We start from the raw sequence: 14,879 nt of genomic DNA, 5'->3' as shown, positions 1-14,879 counted from the left end.
CCGGACAGAACCCGCAGCCCCCGGAGACGAGCACAGGGTGGGGGTCGGTGGGGTGTGTGTGTGTGTGTGTCAGCCTCGAGCAGCAAACGCCCCGTAGCACGGCAAGGCAGAGTCCCGGGGCAGAGCTGCTCCCGGCCGCGTCCCGAGGGTGGCAAGGCGGGGACTTCCCGCCGTGCGGGGAGGCGAGCGGCGGGACCTGGCCAGGGGAGCGGGGAGGGGAGGACGCGCGGCTGGCTGGGAACCGCCCGCCCGCGGCCCGGCCCGGCCCGGCCCTGCGGCTGGGCGCGCTGTCTCTTTAAGAGCCTCCCTGCGTGTTTCAACCGCGGGAGTGACGCGAGCGCAGTCGGAGCGTATGCAAATCAAACGCCGGCCGCCGGCCAATGGGCGCCGGAGCATGGAGGCCGCCAGCCAATGGGACGGTGCCTCCCGGCGGGGCGCCGGCTCGCCCCATATAAGGAGCGCCTTCGCCATAAAAGGCAACATTGTATCGCTTTATATGGGGGCGGCGCGGCGCGGCGGGGGCGGTGGCGGAGCGGGGCCGTGAGCGCGGAGCGGGCGGCGGGACCATGGCGGGGCCGGCCTGACCTGACCCGACCCGCGCTCGCCGCCGCGATGTTGCCGAGCCAGGCCGGGGCCGGGAACGGCGCGGCCGCCGCACTGGCCCGCGGCTCGGGGCTGGGCCGGTCGCCGGTACCGCGTGGGGCGAACGGCGGCGGGGCGGCGGCGGCGGCGGGGCCGCCCGGGGGCCGCCTGGAGCGGGAGGCGCTGTACAGTGGCAGCGAGGGCGACTCGGAGTCGGCCGAGGAGGAGGAGCTGGGCGGCGAGCGGCGCGGCGTGAAGCGTGGCCTGGCCGAGGCGGCGGCGGCGGGGCCTGCGGCGGGAGCGGCGGCGGCCGCCTACAGCGGCGGCGGCGGGGGCGGCGGCGCGGTGAGCGGCGCCAAGCCCGGGAAGAAGACGCGGGGCAGGGTGAAGATCAAGATGGAGTTCATCGACAACAAGCTGCGGCGCTACACCACCTTCAGCAAGAGGAAGACCGGTATCATGAAGAAGGTGCGGCCCCCGGGGCTCTGGCCGGCGCGGGGGGCGAGCGGCCGGGGCGGGGGGCGGGGGGGCGGCCGGCACCCACCTGGCCCGTGGCGGCGGCCCGGCGGGAGCCCTGGTGGTTCACGGGCGGAGCGCGCCCAGGCCGAGCTCGGAGCCGGCCGGCGGCGGGGCCGTGCCCGGAAACGGCGGCGGCTTCCCGGTGCCGCGGGGGGGGTGCGGCCCGGCGCTAGCTCCTTCCGGGGGGCCGTGTGGGAGCGTCCGGCGGGGTCGGCGGCAGGTCCCTGGCGTCCGCGGGGCTCGGGACGCGGACCTGGGCGGGAGGGAGCGGGGAAGGAGGTCACGGTAACGCGGCCCGGTTAATGCCGAGTGCGCCCGGGGAGGCCCGTCCCGATTACGGCCTCCAGCTCCTTGGCCGGAGCTGAGCGGCGTGCTGGGAGCCCTCGGTGCCCCTCTCTGAGCCTGGCTGGGTACCCCGCCAGACTTGGGGCACCGCTGGGCTGGGCCGCGCTGCTCGCCAGGGGCCCGGCAGGACCGGCCCTTTGGGCCGCGGAAGGGGCCGGCGCCATGTCTCGGTCGGTCCGGGATGCGCTCCGTGGTTCCCGGTGCCCGGAGCCCTTGTGCAACGACCAGATTAGAAACTTGGGGGATTTTTGTGGGCGGTTGGATGCTGGTGCCTGGTCTGCATCCCTGGCTGCGCTCACGGTGTTCTCTGAACAACTAGCTGGGCTTCCTGCACCCTGGGAAGGTGTGAGTGCTTGTGGGGTACCACCGGGTGCATCCTGACTGCACGGGATGCAGAATGAGGCCATCCCGTCTGCGGCAGCTTGTGTGAAACCACCGAGTGTGCCATGATGGCAGACGAAGAGTCTTCTTCTCAGCCCGTGGGGCAGTCCTGGGGATGGTAAACTCACTGAACTCAAGTGCAGCTGTGCTCAGGGCTAGGCAGACCCAGAGTCTGGGTCCTGGCCTGTCTGGGGTGTCAGTGGTGGGGGAAGATGCAGCAGAGACATATGGGCTGAGTACCATCTCAGCAGAAGTAGAAGGTCAGAGGCTTCCAGGTGTGTTCAAAGAAGCAGGTGGGATTTCTAGGATGGGGACAGCCCAGTGTTCCCCATGTCTTCAGGCGACTTTCCTGAAGGGACAGCTCTTTGTCTGACCTCTTGACATGCATGTCCCCTAAGGCATGATAAAAGAGGTGGGAAAGCAGTGTGGAACACCCTAACCTGTAGGGAGCTAACCTTGAGTTGGTGTTAGATGCCACTTCTCCTCTGGAGTGAGAGAGAGAGCTAGGGCTGGGGTGAGCAAAAAGGAGGGACGTGCTGGGGACTCGCGTGTCCCCGCTGCCTGTGACTTCCTGTTCTCCCCTTGTGCTGCTGGCAGGCCTACGAGCTTTCCACGCTGACTGGCACTCAAGTCCTGCTGCTGGTGGCCAGTGAGACGGGCCATGTCTACACGTTTGCTACGCGGAAGCTGCAGCCCATGATCACCAGTGAGACAGGGAAGGCGTTGATCCAAACGTGCCTCAACTCCCCAGACTCACCCCCGCGCTCGGACCCCACCACTGACCAGCGTATGAGTGCAACGGGCTTCGAGGAGACGGACCTCACCTACCAGGTGTCTGAGTCAGACAGCAGTGGGGAGACCAAGGTAATGTTCCTGTGCTCGGCTGCGTGCCTGGGCACCCTGCAGGGCACGGGCTGTGCCTGTGGGGCTGTGTTGGCAGCCCCCGCTGTCCCCAGCCCTCCTTGGGTAGCAGCTGGGGAGACTGGAGGACAGGTCCCCTTTTTTTGCTGCAACCCCAGTGAGCTTTTGTAGCCTCTTGGGGCTTGCTCCTTCACTTGGCTGGTGGTAGTGGTGATTCAGAGAGGGAGGGTGGTGGGTGGTAGGTGTTTTCTCCCTGGCTTTTGCAGCAGGGCTCCCCACCAGCCCAGCCCACCCCCCAGCCAACTCTCAGCACTGTTATCTCTCCCGGGCGACTCTATGCTCTTGCACTCATTGATAAAAATTTGATTCTGCCTCCATGGCCTTATAAGGCCTGGTTTCCCTCGCCAGAGTCCCTGGCAGGGCCCCTCACATTCCTTATAAGCTGCAGCTGTCTCTTGCTTTGGTGCTGTTTTGGAAGGGGGCAGGGAGGACATGGGGAATGGAAACATTTGGCTGGACAGACTCTTTCTGCTCCCTGCCTGGTGTCCCTGCCGGCGCTGGCCCTTGCCTGCCTGTGTTACTTGTGGCCTCTCGCCCAGAGCACTGCAGAGGGCTGGCCTCTGGGTGCAGAGTTGGGCAGTGGCCCTTTTCTTCTGGAAGGGGCCCTCTCTTGTCCCTGCATCTCCTGGTGGTGGTCTTCAGAGCTCTTGCAAGAAACCTGGCTCCTGAATGCAGTCCGCTTTCTTTGCAGGCTGGTGCTCAGGCCCACAGGCCCTCAGAGATGGGAGGCAGGGGAGTTTGTGGCGTGCAAGGCTGGGATGACAACATGCTGAACTAGGGGTTTTGCCACAGCTTCCTGGGTTTGTGTGAGGGTGCCATTGGGTGCTGCAAATCGCTGCAGCTCTGCTGTACCTGTGCTTGCTGCAAAAGCATCCTTCCAGATCAACTGTGGCCTTATTTTAGGAGCCCTCCAGCCAACTGTGTGCAAGCCACAGCAGCAGCATTGCCATACAGTAGCCAGAACCTGGAGAAGGGTGTTTGAGATCTGTGCTGTGATCCCAAAGGCAGTGAGTGCAGCCCTGAAATGTGCCTCCACGTGCTGTCTGGGGCTGCAGCAGTGTTCAGCTGCCTGCTTGTATCCTGTGGCAGCCCAACAGCTCTGGTCATGGTGCTGCTGCTGAGCACCTGGTCACCACAATTCCTCCACGCCCTCTTTCCCATGTGTGTGCAGTGCTGCACCAAGAAAAAGTGTATTGCCCTGAGAAATACTGTCACAGAGATCCCCTCAGGTAGAGGAGTTGTGGTGGGCCCAAGGTATTGCTGGCTGAAGAGCCCTGTGCTCTTAGAGTCCATGGGAAGGCCTTCTGCTGGTGGGAACCCAACAGTAGCCCTGCCTGTCCCAGTCTGATGGGACTCCCCTGGGTGCCTCTGATTCCTAGTGTGAGCTGTACCAGCCCTTTGCAGTAGGCGAAGGAGCCTGTTGACACCAGGAATTTCTCCCTTGTGCAGACTGTGTTTATAAGGACTCATGTCTTTTAAGCTTCTCTTGGATGAAAAGGCAAGTCCTGTGGGCATTTTGTAATGAGATAAATTACCTGTGCCTGGAGTAACTTGGAAGTGCAGGAAGTGCTGTGCATGGCAGCTGACCGGGCATGGGGCTGGTCCACGTCATGTTCCATAAGATTTTCCATGAGAATACTGCTAGGTTGCCCTAAAGGAAGTGTGCTCTTGGTGTGCAGTTAGTCTGCAGAGGAGATTTCAACACAACTTCTCTCTGCCTGCTTTCTGATGCAGCCCCTGCGTAGTCCCCTGCAAGCTCCATCCTAGAACTCACCAGTGATAAGTGTGGGGTTCCTTGTGGCCACAGATGGTGTTAGTTGGAGGAGCCCTGTGGCCTTGCCTTCTGCTTGATGTTTTGGCTAAGCCCACCCCTGGCTTGCTGAGGGTTCTTGTCACAGCTAGCCCTGGTGCTGGGGTCAATCCTGCTCTGACCCTCCTGGTTCTGCTGTGTCTTCTGCAGGGCTGGAAGCCTGGTTTGGTGGCCTGGCAGAGATCAGCCCAATTCACATAGATCAAGAAGCCCTCTGAGGATGAAGGGTGCCTGGGAGTGGGCTGTGCTGGATGGCTTATGTCTTTGTTTGAGGGGTGGGTGGTACACAGGGCTGGGTCATGGGTGCCTTATTGGAGGGAAGCGGCAGGAAACTCAGTGCTTGGGCTGTCAGGTCCAGGCACATAGGATGCTCTGAGAGGGTTGGGTGGTTGTTCCCTGGCCTTCCTGTGAACTCTGCTTCCTGGACCCTCTGTATGAACAAAACCTGCTTGCATTCAGCTGGTGCAGCAGCAGGGTAAGCAATGCAGCCAGGCTGTTATCTGCAGTCAGTAGCCCTCTGGTGTTCCTGCACGCTACACCCAGCAGTGGTTATGGGATCTTCCTGCTGTGCCAAACCCAAACTCCCTGCTGTGGAGCTAAACCGGGGTTGGTTGGGGCACACTGTACTTTGAAGGCAGCAGCTATATCCTCGCAGTGATACTGCTACGTGCTGTCTGGTTTTTGGGCTGGCCTCAAATGATGTGGTGTCCATGTAATCTCCTGGGTGTGGCTCTGTGGGAGGGGGGTTGCTTTGGACAGAGCTTGGGGGCTCTAGGCTGTGGCAGGAGCATGGGAGTAGTCCTGATCTGGCCGTCTCTTTTTTGGGGTGGGGAGAAAGGTGGGACTTTCTGCCCCATCTAGAATGTTGGACTGGATTGGGATGTCTCATGTACCTCCAAGGCCAGTGGTCCTGTGATATCTGCCTAATGGGGCTGAATAGCATTGTCTTAGGCAGCCCCCAGAAGCTGTGGAGTGGGATTGTTCTGTCCCCAAGACAGAATAGGTCCAAGATAGCCCAGGCCATCTGATGCCTATGCCTTGTGGTCTGCTCATGCTGTATAGCACTTATCAAGCATGCACAGTGGTGTGGATCTGGGCAGACATCTCCTGATGCTCTGCTGCACCTCTCTACTGCATGTCAATTCCCCAGAAACTGTTCTGGGTGGGGATAGACCTGCAGCTGGATCAGGCAGGGAAGGGCCTTCAGGGCTGCTGTGCTGCCTAAGGGCTTGTCCATGGCCCCTTCAGATAATCTCTGCTGAAGCTGAGCCATGGCTTGGCTTCTAGTGAAGGCTACCCTTGCAGATGTAGTGTGGGCTTTGCAGGGTGCTGGAGGAAAACAAGGTGCCCAGAAGCTCTGGGGCATCACAGACAGGCATGGGAAGATGACAGTGCCCAATCCCATGGTTTCTCCCAGCTGTCTTTTTGCACTGGGAGTTGTTGCTGCAGCCCAAGGGAAAGGAAGCAAGGATGGGAGGAAACCCAGCCTCACTGTGGCAGAGTAGGGAGGGCAGAGATGGGCATGCATGGTTTAAGCCTGCTGGCACAGCATCCCTCCCATGCACCTTTGCTGCTCTGATCGTACTCAGGTTTGCCTTTGTGCTTCTAGGGAGTCCTGAGAATCCACTCCACTGACAAGGGTGCTGTGAGTCTTTCGGGATGCCTCCTCCAGCCCCGAGCATGTGGAGGGATGCTAAGTGCCCTGGCTGCTTGGAGACTGTATCTCAGGAGTGTACAGCTTTGGGGCTACACCTGGGGATGCAGGAGCCTGGCTTTTCCAGCTGGGAACAGGATCCACCCTGCTCTGCTATGGCTCCCATGGCCTAGTGAGCTGGGGGAGCTCTGCCCCATCACCTACGTGGGGAAGGTGCCCACAGCCTCTTGTGTCCCATGTGGGATGGCAGGAGTTTGTGGTTGAGCTAATGGAAAGTGCCTCTGCTGGGCTCTGCTCTATTACCACGTGCTTATTCTAATTTGGACTTCAGGGACTGCGTGCCAAGGTGGAGGGGTGTTTCTCTCCTCCCTCCCCAGGCCCTGGGGCACAGCTGAGTGCCCAGGATTGGCTCCCCCTGTCCAAAATGGGCTGCCTTCCCTTTTTTAGCTGTTCGTTGAGCTGTGAATTCCTTGTTCCTGGCAGCTTGACAGGCTGGGAACAAGGCTTAGCACGTGGGAGTGCTGGGCCCACCAGCCTGCAGTGGGAGGGGTGGGAGTTGTGGTGGCCTTAACTCTTCCCAGGCCTGCTGGCAGTTGTGGCAGGACATGGGAACAGCCGGTCCCAGGTGGCCTGTGGCATCATCCCCTGTACAGTCTGTTCTTGGCCAGCTGAGCAGGGCAGGAGACGGGCGGTGGAGACCCTGGGTGTTTGGGGGAAGAAGACATGTTAGGTGGAGTGTGACTGTTGGGGCAGTGAGGGACCATCGTGCAGGGCTTGGTCAGTTCCTGCAGATCCAAGCTGCATCCAGCCACACGCTCTGTAACTGTGGAAGACTGGGTGTTATGTGCCCTTCAGCCTGGCCACAGGTGTTTCTCCCTCGTGGCCAGCCCCCACACCTCTGGGGCTGGTACTGGCCCGGCCCAGGGCCCTGTTCCTCCTGGTGCTCAGCTTCCCTGGCCATGCTGTCCTGTGACAGGCACAGAGCACCGATGCTTCTTGTCGGATCATGGTGCCTTGCTGGTGGTAGCCAACATGTGAGGTCCCTTGGAAGCGTTTGCCTTGTGCTCATCCCCTGCTAGCAGACTGGCAAATGGTGTCCTTCCCCTAGCCAGATTCTCCCCTCTGCTGCAAGGGGTTTGGGGGACCATTCCCCAGGGCATACCAAAGCAGTTGTTGGGGTTGGGGTTGGGTGTGGGAGTCCCTGGTGTCTGGGTTTGGCATTGCTCACCTCTCCTTTGCTGCTTTTTGGTGTACAGCTGCCTTTAAGAGTCAGTTCTCAGCTTATTCTTGGCCATGTGTTTCCTGCCATAAGGGAAGTGGTGTGTGTTCCTGACAGGAGACAGTGTGTTTGCCTTTACGTCTGTCCCTGCAAGCACTGCTTTTGCCTGGTGTGTGCCAAAAAGAGGCTGCTCTCAGAGGCTATGGGCACTTCTGGGAGGGGAAGGGTTGCTTTGTCCCCTGTTGTCTTGCAGGGAAGTCTCTTGGGGGATCTGTGTGGCCCTGGGCTTGTATCCAAGGTTTACGATGAGCTTTCTCCAGCTCTCCTCATGCTGTGTTATTGGGCACAGTCTCCTTGTGTTTGTACAAGCAACTCCTCTCTGCTGCCCTGGCTTTGTTCCATGTGCTGGCAGTAGGCTGTGGGGGTATGGCTTAGCATGGGGATGCAGCCTATGGACTCTGTTTTGGTCTCACGGGTGGATGTTGACCAGATGCAAGGGCCGGTCTGAGCTGTCACAATCTCTCCTTCCTCAGGATGCACTGAAACCAGCGTTCACTGTCACCAACCTGCCGGGGACAACGTCCACCATCCAGACAGCCCCAACCACCTCGACCTCCATGCAGGTCAGCAGTGGTCCGTCATTCCCCATCACTAATTACCTGGCGCCAGTGTCTGCCAGCATCAGCCCCAATGCAGTCACCAGTGCCAACGGGACAGTGCTGAAGACTACTGGAGCCAGTGCAGTGACATCTGGGGGCCTCATGCCAATACCCACCGGCTTCACCCTCATGTCAGGTCAGTGCCTTTAGGGGCTGAGGACTGCATCTATCCCGTCTCTGCACCTTGGAGTGTGTTGCTGCTCTCTTCAGAGGAGAGGAGACCTAGTGGCAGGTGGAAGCAGAGTGATTGCTGCTGTAGGGAGAGCCTGGCTGGGATTCCTTGCTTAGGCCCAGCCAGGCCAGTGGCTGGAGAAGAGTCGTGTAGTGACTTGTTTCCGTAGAGCGCTGCTAGCTGGCCCTGCTGCTGGGAAGGGCATGGTGGCAGGGAGCTGAGCTGGGACCCCAGGGCAGCACCAAGAAGCCTGGAGGGAGTGAGAAGAGCTGGTGGTGACAAAGCCTTTCTTTCTCCCTCCTCTCGGCAGGTGCTTCCCTGTCTCCGGGGACTCCTACCATTCCTCTCACTCAGTTACAGCCGCACTCCCTGGCTCTTTCCAGCCAGCAGGGCCAGGTGGTCACGGGTACGGCTGGACAGCTGCAGCAGGCACAACAGACAGTCTTCCGCTTCCCTGCCAGAGCTGGAGGGCAGATCGTGTCGCTGACAGGTCAGCACTCGCTTCTCCTCCGCTTCCTTGAGGTGGGGGGTTGGAGGCGTCTGTGGGGGTCCTGGTCCTGGCCAGAGAGGTGATTCCCAGCTGAGGTGGGAGCACAGAAGGAGGCAGAGCACAGGGGGTGACCCTGGCTGTGGGGGAAGAGATGGGAAGGCGGGGCAGGGAACGTTAGGCATAGGCAGGAGTAGTGTCTGGGGAGGGCTGCAGACCAAGGGAGGTAGGGGGTTGTTGGTCTCCTGTCCTGTGGATAGAAAACACAGGAGACAGGTCCCTGGTGCAGCTGTGCTGAGGCTGAACTGCGCTGCCAGGAGGGCTGATGGGAGGAGACTGCAGGGGCTCAGATGCCCAGTGGATGTGTTTTAAGCACTGGTGGTTGAGCAGCTGCCCTTGCTTTTGTATTTGGATCTGCAGTCAGTCACTGAGCCACTGTGTGGAGGATAGATTAGGAGAGACCCAGAGCAGAAAGTGCTGCTGCTGTGTGTGTTGTCCTTTGTGTAGGAATTCCTTCTTGTGCTGAGTCAAGGCTTTCCAGGTGTTGTACTGGGGCTGAATGTGCTCCTGGCTGGAGTTTCAGAGCAGAGCTAGACTCTTCTTCCTCTAGCCATCGTCTGAGGACCAGCACCGAGAGTGAGACAGTATTTCTTGTGTCCTGCCTGTTTGTGCCCAAGGCAATGAGTCCAATAGCTTGCATATTCTTTCTTGGAGGACTTATGGCTCCCTTGGGCCCTCGCAGACAGTGTGATTCTATGCAAGGGACCAGATTTACCTTGTGATCTGGAGGAGCTAAGAGAATAATGGATGCGTGTCTCTGTAGCATGGTGTGTGGGGAGATGCCCAGTCTGAGCGAGGTGGCTGGTGATTCCTACTCTCTGGCATCCCTTGCTCTTCTTTCTGGAAACTTGACCTAAGCCTGAGGGGAGCTTTCTGTGCTGAGCTCCATCTCTGGAGCTGAAGAGTTTTGCAGTGATCTTGTGGCCCAGTGGTCCCCTGTGAGATGTCATTGAGTTTGCAAGTTAAGTGAGATAGCTGTTCCTTGAGTGCTCTGTGGAGGATGGAGTTGGGCTCCAGAGCGTGAAGGCCCACTGGCTCTGCATTTGGGTCCTTGCAGTTCTGCTCTGTGCAGATGATCCTTGCAGGGCTGGCTGAGCATGGGCATGTGCTGGGTCCTCTCCTCCCCACTTCTGTTTTGGCAGAGCTAGGAATGGTGAGGAGGGCCACAGACATTCCTGACACTTGTCTGGGAGCTGGACAAAAGCTTCTGTGGCTTTTCCTTTTCCCTCTGGAGCCCTGTAGGCCAACTAAGCTCTCCTTGGCCACTTGTGTGCCAGGAAAGAGCAGGTTTTGACCTACTCCTTGGGGCAGGGCCTGGTTTTTGCCACGTGCTGCTTTTGGCTAGCCTTCCCCAGTGCAGTGCCGAGCCGTGGCGCAAAACTGCGAGCAGCCAGGGAAGGAATGGCGTCGGGGGGCTTTCACATGGGCCAGAGTGCCTGTATCCCTGCTGAGCCACGGGCTCATGGGCTTCTCTCTTCCCCCCAGGTGGTACCATGGCTCAGCAGGTCCCAGTCCAGGCCATCCAGGTGCACCAGGCACCACAGCAAACGTCTCCCTCTAGTGACAGCAGCACTGACCTTACCCAGACCTCTTCCAGCGGAACAGGTAATTGGGACGTGATGGTAACCATGTTCTGTCTTCCTAACCTCTGTTGATAATGATGCTCACACCTGGTCCCTGCCCAGGATCTGTCTTCAAACCAACTCTGTTGCAGCCTTTCTGGCAGTTTCCCAGGTGCATTTATACCTGTGGCCAGCCCTTGTGCTATGCTGCGTAGGGCACCTTACAAGGGATCTCAGAGCCTCTCCAGATAACATTGTCTGTTCTTACTTGCAGCATGGAGCTGGGAACAGGTTGGCCAGTTCTCAGTTCTTTAGCATTGCCCCAGCACAAGGCATGGGCTCACATTTACTTTAGATTTTTGCGGAGGATGCCTTGGTTGTCAGCAAAACCTGAGTTCTGGTGCCTGGGTGCTGGCTGAATCCAGTTCAACAGCTCTATTAAAGCTTTATCAGGAAACTTGTATCTCAAGTCCAATTCAGTCCTGGGATATTTGGTTACCTTTCTTTTCTGTCCCCTCATTTGTGAAAGGTTTGAGCTCTCCTGCCTGTTCTGTGGGGCTTTTCCTCAGGAGTGTGAGAACAAGATGGGTATCTGCTGGAGCCAGAGTTTTGGGGACTCAACTCGGATCAATGTGATCAAGTTTATTGAAACACACACAGAGCTTATATAGGTTTCTCTGTCAGTACATGAGTTGCATTACATTGCTATTGGTTAGATGCTCCATTCACCCACCTTACATGTGTCTCACTATTGCTAATAATTGGTTGAGGCTACACAGTCACATTGTTCCTTTTTAAGGCAGCTGTCAACGTGCTTGCAGTTTCTTATCTTGTTCTCAGACTTCTGCTCTGCTCCTACCGCATTCCAGTTGTGCCTTAACATATCTCCACTCGACCCCCAGGCCTGATTTTATGGGAGTCAGAAATAAGTCTGGATGGGCCAAAAACCCCCATTCCTCTCAAAATGCATTGCTACAGGTACCTGCTGCTCCTTTGGACAGCCTGCCAGGGGTGGCTGAGGGAGGGGAGCTGAGCAAGTGTGCGAGTGTGGCCGGCTCCTTGCCGTGTGGCTCACATGTAGTCTTTCCTGGTACCAGTGACCCTCCCGGCGACCATCATGACGTCATCTGTGCCAACCACCGTGGGTGGCCACATGATGTACCCCAGCCCGCACGCGGTGATGTACGCGCCCACATCTGGCCTCGCGGATGGTGGACTTGCAGTCCTCAACGCCTTCTCGCAGGCGCCCTCAGCGATGCAAGTGTCCCATGGCCAGGTCCAGGATCAGGGTAAGATAGCTGTCTGGGTCAGTCCTCCCCTAAGTACTCTCGTGCCCACCCTGGTTTTTCTCATCTCACGTGTATTTATGCTGTGTAGTAATTTCAAAGAGGTTTCTTCTAAGCCGTCCTAGAGGCTCTACAGAGGCCTGGCAGGGGTGGTGCTTGATGCTCGCTTTTAGATCCAGCCATTCTCCTTATGCAAAGGATTGCTTGACCTGGTTTTTTTGCTGGGGAGAAAGGGTCAGGGTTGCTGGGATTGGTGACGTATGGGACAAGCAGTGGAGGGAGCTAGGAGATTCTGGAGAGGATGTGTGGGGGTGTGAGGGGGCAAAGCAGCACTGGAAGGGGATGTGTGGGTGTGTGAGGGGGCAAAGCAGCATGGAGCCATACAGACTTGGGTTGAGGGCTTGTGCCTGCTTCTCCCAGTATTAGGAAAGCTAGTGCATGTGGCTTTCTCCTGGGATGCCTCAATGCATGCAAACAGGTGCCTTCATACTAGTGAAGTTCCGTGGAGCTCAGAGAAAGGACCTGTAGGGAAACACTGTTTAAGGGATGGTGTCATGTGTGTTCTCTCTCTGTGGCAGGTGGCGTCCCCCAAGTGTTCCTGACAGCCCCATCAGGTACCGTTCAGATCCCAGTCTCGGCTGTCCAGCTTCACCAGGTAGGCTCGGAGTGGTACTCACAGCTGTTCATGGGGGGTGTTCTTGCTCTGCCTCTGCCTGCACATCCATTTCTGGGTCTGGGCAGACCTGGGCCCTTGGGTAAGGGCAGTCCTCAGGTCTGGCAAAGTTACCAGTGCCACCCATCTTTGGGTGAGGAAGTCTTGCCCTCCTTGGACAGGTGCCTAGAAAGGACAGTGCCACCCTGGCTGCTGGCACACGTGGTCTCTGGGCATGCTGATCCCCAGCGCTTCCTCCTCCCTTTTCTCTCTAGATGGCAGTCATCGGGCAGCAGAGCAGCAGCGGCAGCAGCCTGACGGAGCTGCAGGTGGTCAACTTGGACACCTCACACAGCGCCAAGAGTGACTGAGAGGCCTCTGCTGCTGGCCTTGTGCTGTCCCTGGCTTGTCATGCCAGTGCTGGGGCTGGCGGCAATTCCTTCTCATACAGACTGCACCAGTTATTTATTGTTGCCTTTTCACGTTTCCTTCATCCACACATGCACACACACACACACACACACACATGCACCCACCCACCCACACACACATACACACAGGCACGCGCGTGGGGCTGCAGGACCCACCTCGGGTGGAGCTGTGCTGGGGCCGTGCAGGGCTTGAGGGTGTTTGGATGCTGCAGTAGCTGTGCTTGTCTCACGCCAGCCAAAGAAAACTTGTCTCTTGGGGGGAGGATTGCTCTGCGCTGTAGACAAACGCTGCGGGCCATTCCCAGCTGGAGGCTCTGGCTCCTCCTGGGGACTCTGAGGCACCTTGCCCACCCCCCCCCACCCTGAGTATTTGCTCTGCCTGGGGCTCAGCGCAGACCCAGAGCTCTCCTGTGGGCCCAGCTCGGAGCAGAGTGGGCCGTGGCTGTGCTGCTGGCCTCAGCAATGTGCCTTTGTGGGGGTGACAGGTCCTGGCTGCAGCAGCTCACCCTGAGCTCTGGACAGGGCAGAGTGGCCAGCTTGCATGTGCATCTCTGGTTGGACCTGTGTACCCTGCCTCCGGAGGGCACGGCACAGCCTGCGGCACGTGGCCCCATCCTCCCTGTATGCACTACAGAGAGCCCTCTACCCTCAGTGCCTCCTCGTTGGGCTGCCTGGCAGATTTGCAGCCTGCCTGGCTCTGGCTCTGCCCCTGCAGCTGTCCTGGCACAGCTGAGGTGGTCGGTGGATGCCCAGGAGCACAGCGATGCCCTGGAGAACTCCTGGAGGCTTCTGTGGCTGACCCAACCCCACACTCTCAGCCCTCGTGCTGCTTGTGGACTCTGTACACCTAGGGGAACGTGGCTGGGTCTTTTCCCACATCCCCCTGCAGCTCCAGCCAGCGCTTTCTAAATTTTTGTGTCTGATGCAAGGTGGAGAAAACAACTCAAGTGTCGAAGGGAAGAGCCCATGGGGCACTGAGCTGCTGGGCAGAGGGCAGGCTCTTCCTCCGAGCACCAGTCCTGGGCTGTGGAGGAGCAGCTGTGATGCCTGTGCAGGCTCTGCAAGGCCAGGGGAGAAGGGCTAGAGCATGCTTGGTCCTGCATGGGAGTTGCTGTGAATGGCTCTGCTACCTAGCCCTGTCCCTGGAGGGAGAGTGAGCAAGTGAGAGAAGCTGCTGAATCCTTAGGGGAGATAAAGCAGCTATTATAACTTTTTTTTTAAGTTAAAAACAAAAGCCTTGGAGAAAAAAAGGAAAAAAAAAAAAAAGAAAATTACTTTATTTTTCTAAGTGTTAAACTCAGTATTTATGTAATTCTTTAAGGAATAAAAGTTTGGCTCCTGTACAGTTTTCATGGGGTTTGTACCAGGGGGATGGGAGAGGGGTGGGTGGGCATGGAGGCAGGAAAGGGGCCTTGCTTTTGAGTTTGTATTGTAACCTTGGACATGTTCCCTCAGCATTAGCGTTTAAGCTGCACTCTCCACCCACCAGCATGTGCCAGGGATCAAGCTGGACTGAGTGGGATGCTTGTTTTCTGCTTACCTGTACTGAGGACTCCATACCCATCCTTTTGGGCTTAATGGGCAGAAGGCAAGTTGAAACAGTGGCTGGACTCCAGAAGTGGGAAACCCATCCCTCAGAGGCCAAGGGGCTTTGTGGTGTGCCTGGGTGCCAGAGGTGGGCTGGGTTTTCTGACGGCTGCCCTGGTCACTTCTGGTCCTGGGGCCTGTGGTTGTGTGTGGAGCAGTACTAACCTGTGACTGCCTAAGGGATGCGGGCATCCCCATTCCTCCTTGGGTGGTGAGTGGCCAGCAGTGGTTGTTCCCTGCTCACTGTGCACGTAGCATCTCCTCCACTCCTGGCTGATGATCTGGGCTTGTAGCTTCCCCCTCTACAGCCGTTCCTTAGTGCATAGATGTGGACGGGTTCCCCTCCAAGCCCCGCTGTGCCAAGAGCTCCCAGAACCATCTTTCAGCCTGCTGTCTGTTACACAGCCTGGGAAGGGCTTGTGGGGAGCGGGGTGGCCCGTCAAGTGAGAATGTGATGTTGCATGCTGCCCCCCTCCCCCCCTTGCCCTGTAGTATCCTTGCTCTAGTATCTATCTGCTACCCTGCAGCTTGGAGCGTGTGGGAGTGCTGTGC

General features: G+C 58.3%; 1 protein-coding gene across 1 annotated transcript; it reads left to right on the top strand.

The window, feature by feature from the left end:
- Positions 1-576: 576 nt before the first annotated feature.
- SRF (serum response factor) lies at positions 577-14,083 on the top strand. The gene is made up of 7 exons (XM_084262538.1): positions 577-1,050; positions 2,425-2,691; positions 7,965-8,226; positions 10,295-10,414; positions 11,469-11,660; positions 12,236-12,312; positions 12,585-14,083. Exons 1-7 carry the CDS (start codon positions 613-615, stop codon positions 12,678-12,680), a joined length of 1,452 nt encoding a protein of 483 aa, XP_084118664.1. The 5' UTR covers positions 577-612; the 3' UTR covers positions 12,681-14,083.
- Positions 14,084-14,879: the final 796 nt, after the last annotated feature.

The sequence above is a fragment of the Gallinula chloropus genome (genome assembly GCF_964237585.1).
Source record: "Gallinula chloropus genome assembly, chromosome: 3".
Lineage (NCBI taxonomy): Eukaryota > Metazoa > Chordata > Aves > Gruiformes > Rallidae > Gallinula > Gallinula chloropus.
Note: the sequence above shows the minus strand (reverse complement) of the source record. Positions and strands in the feature narration are given on the sequence as shown.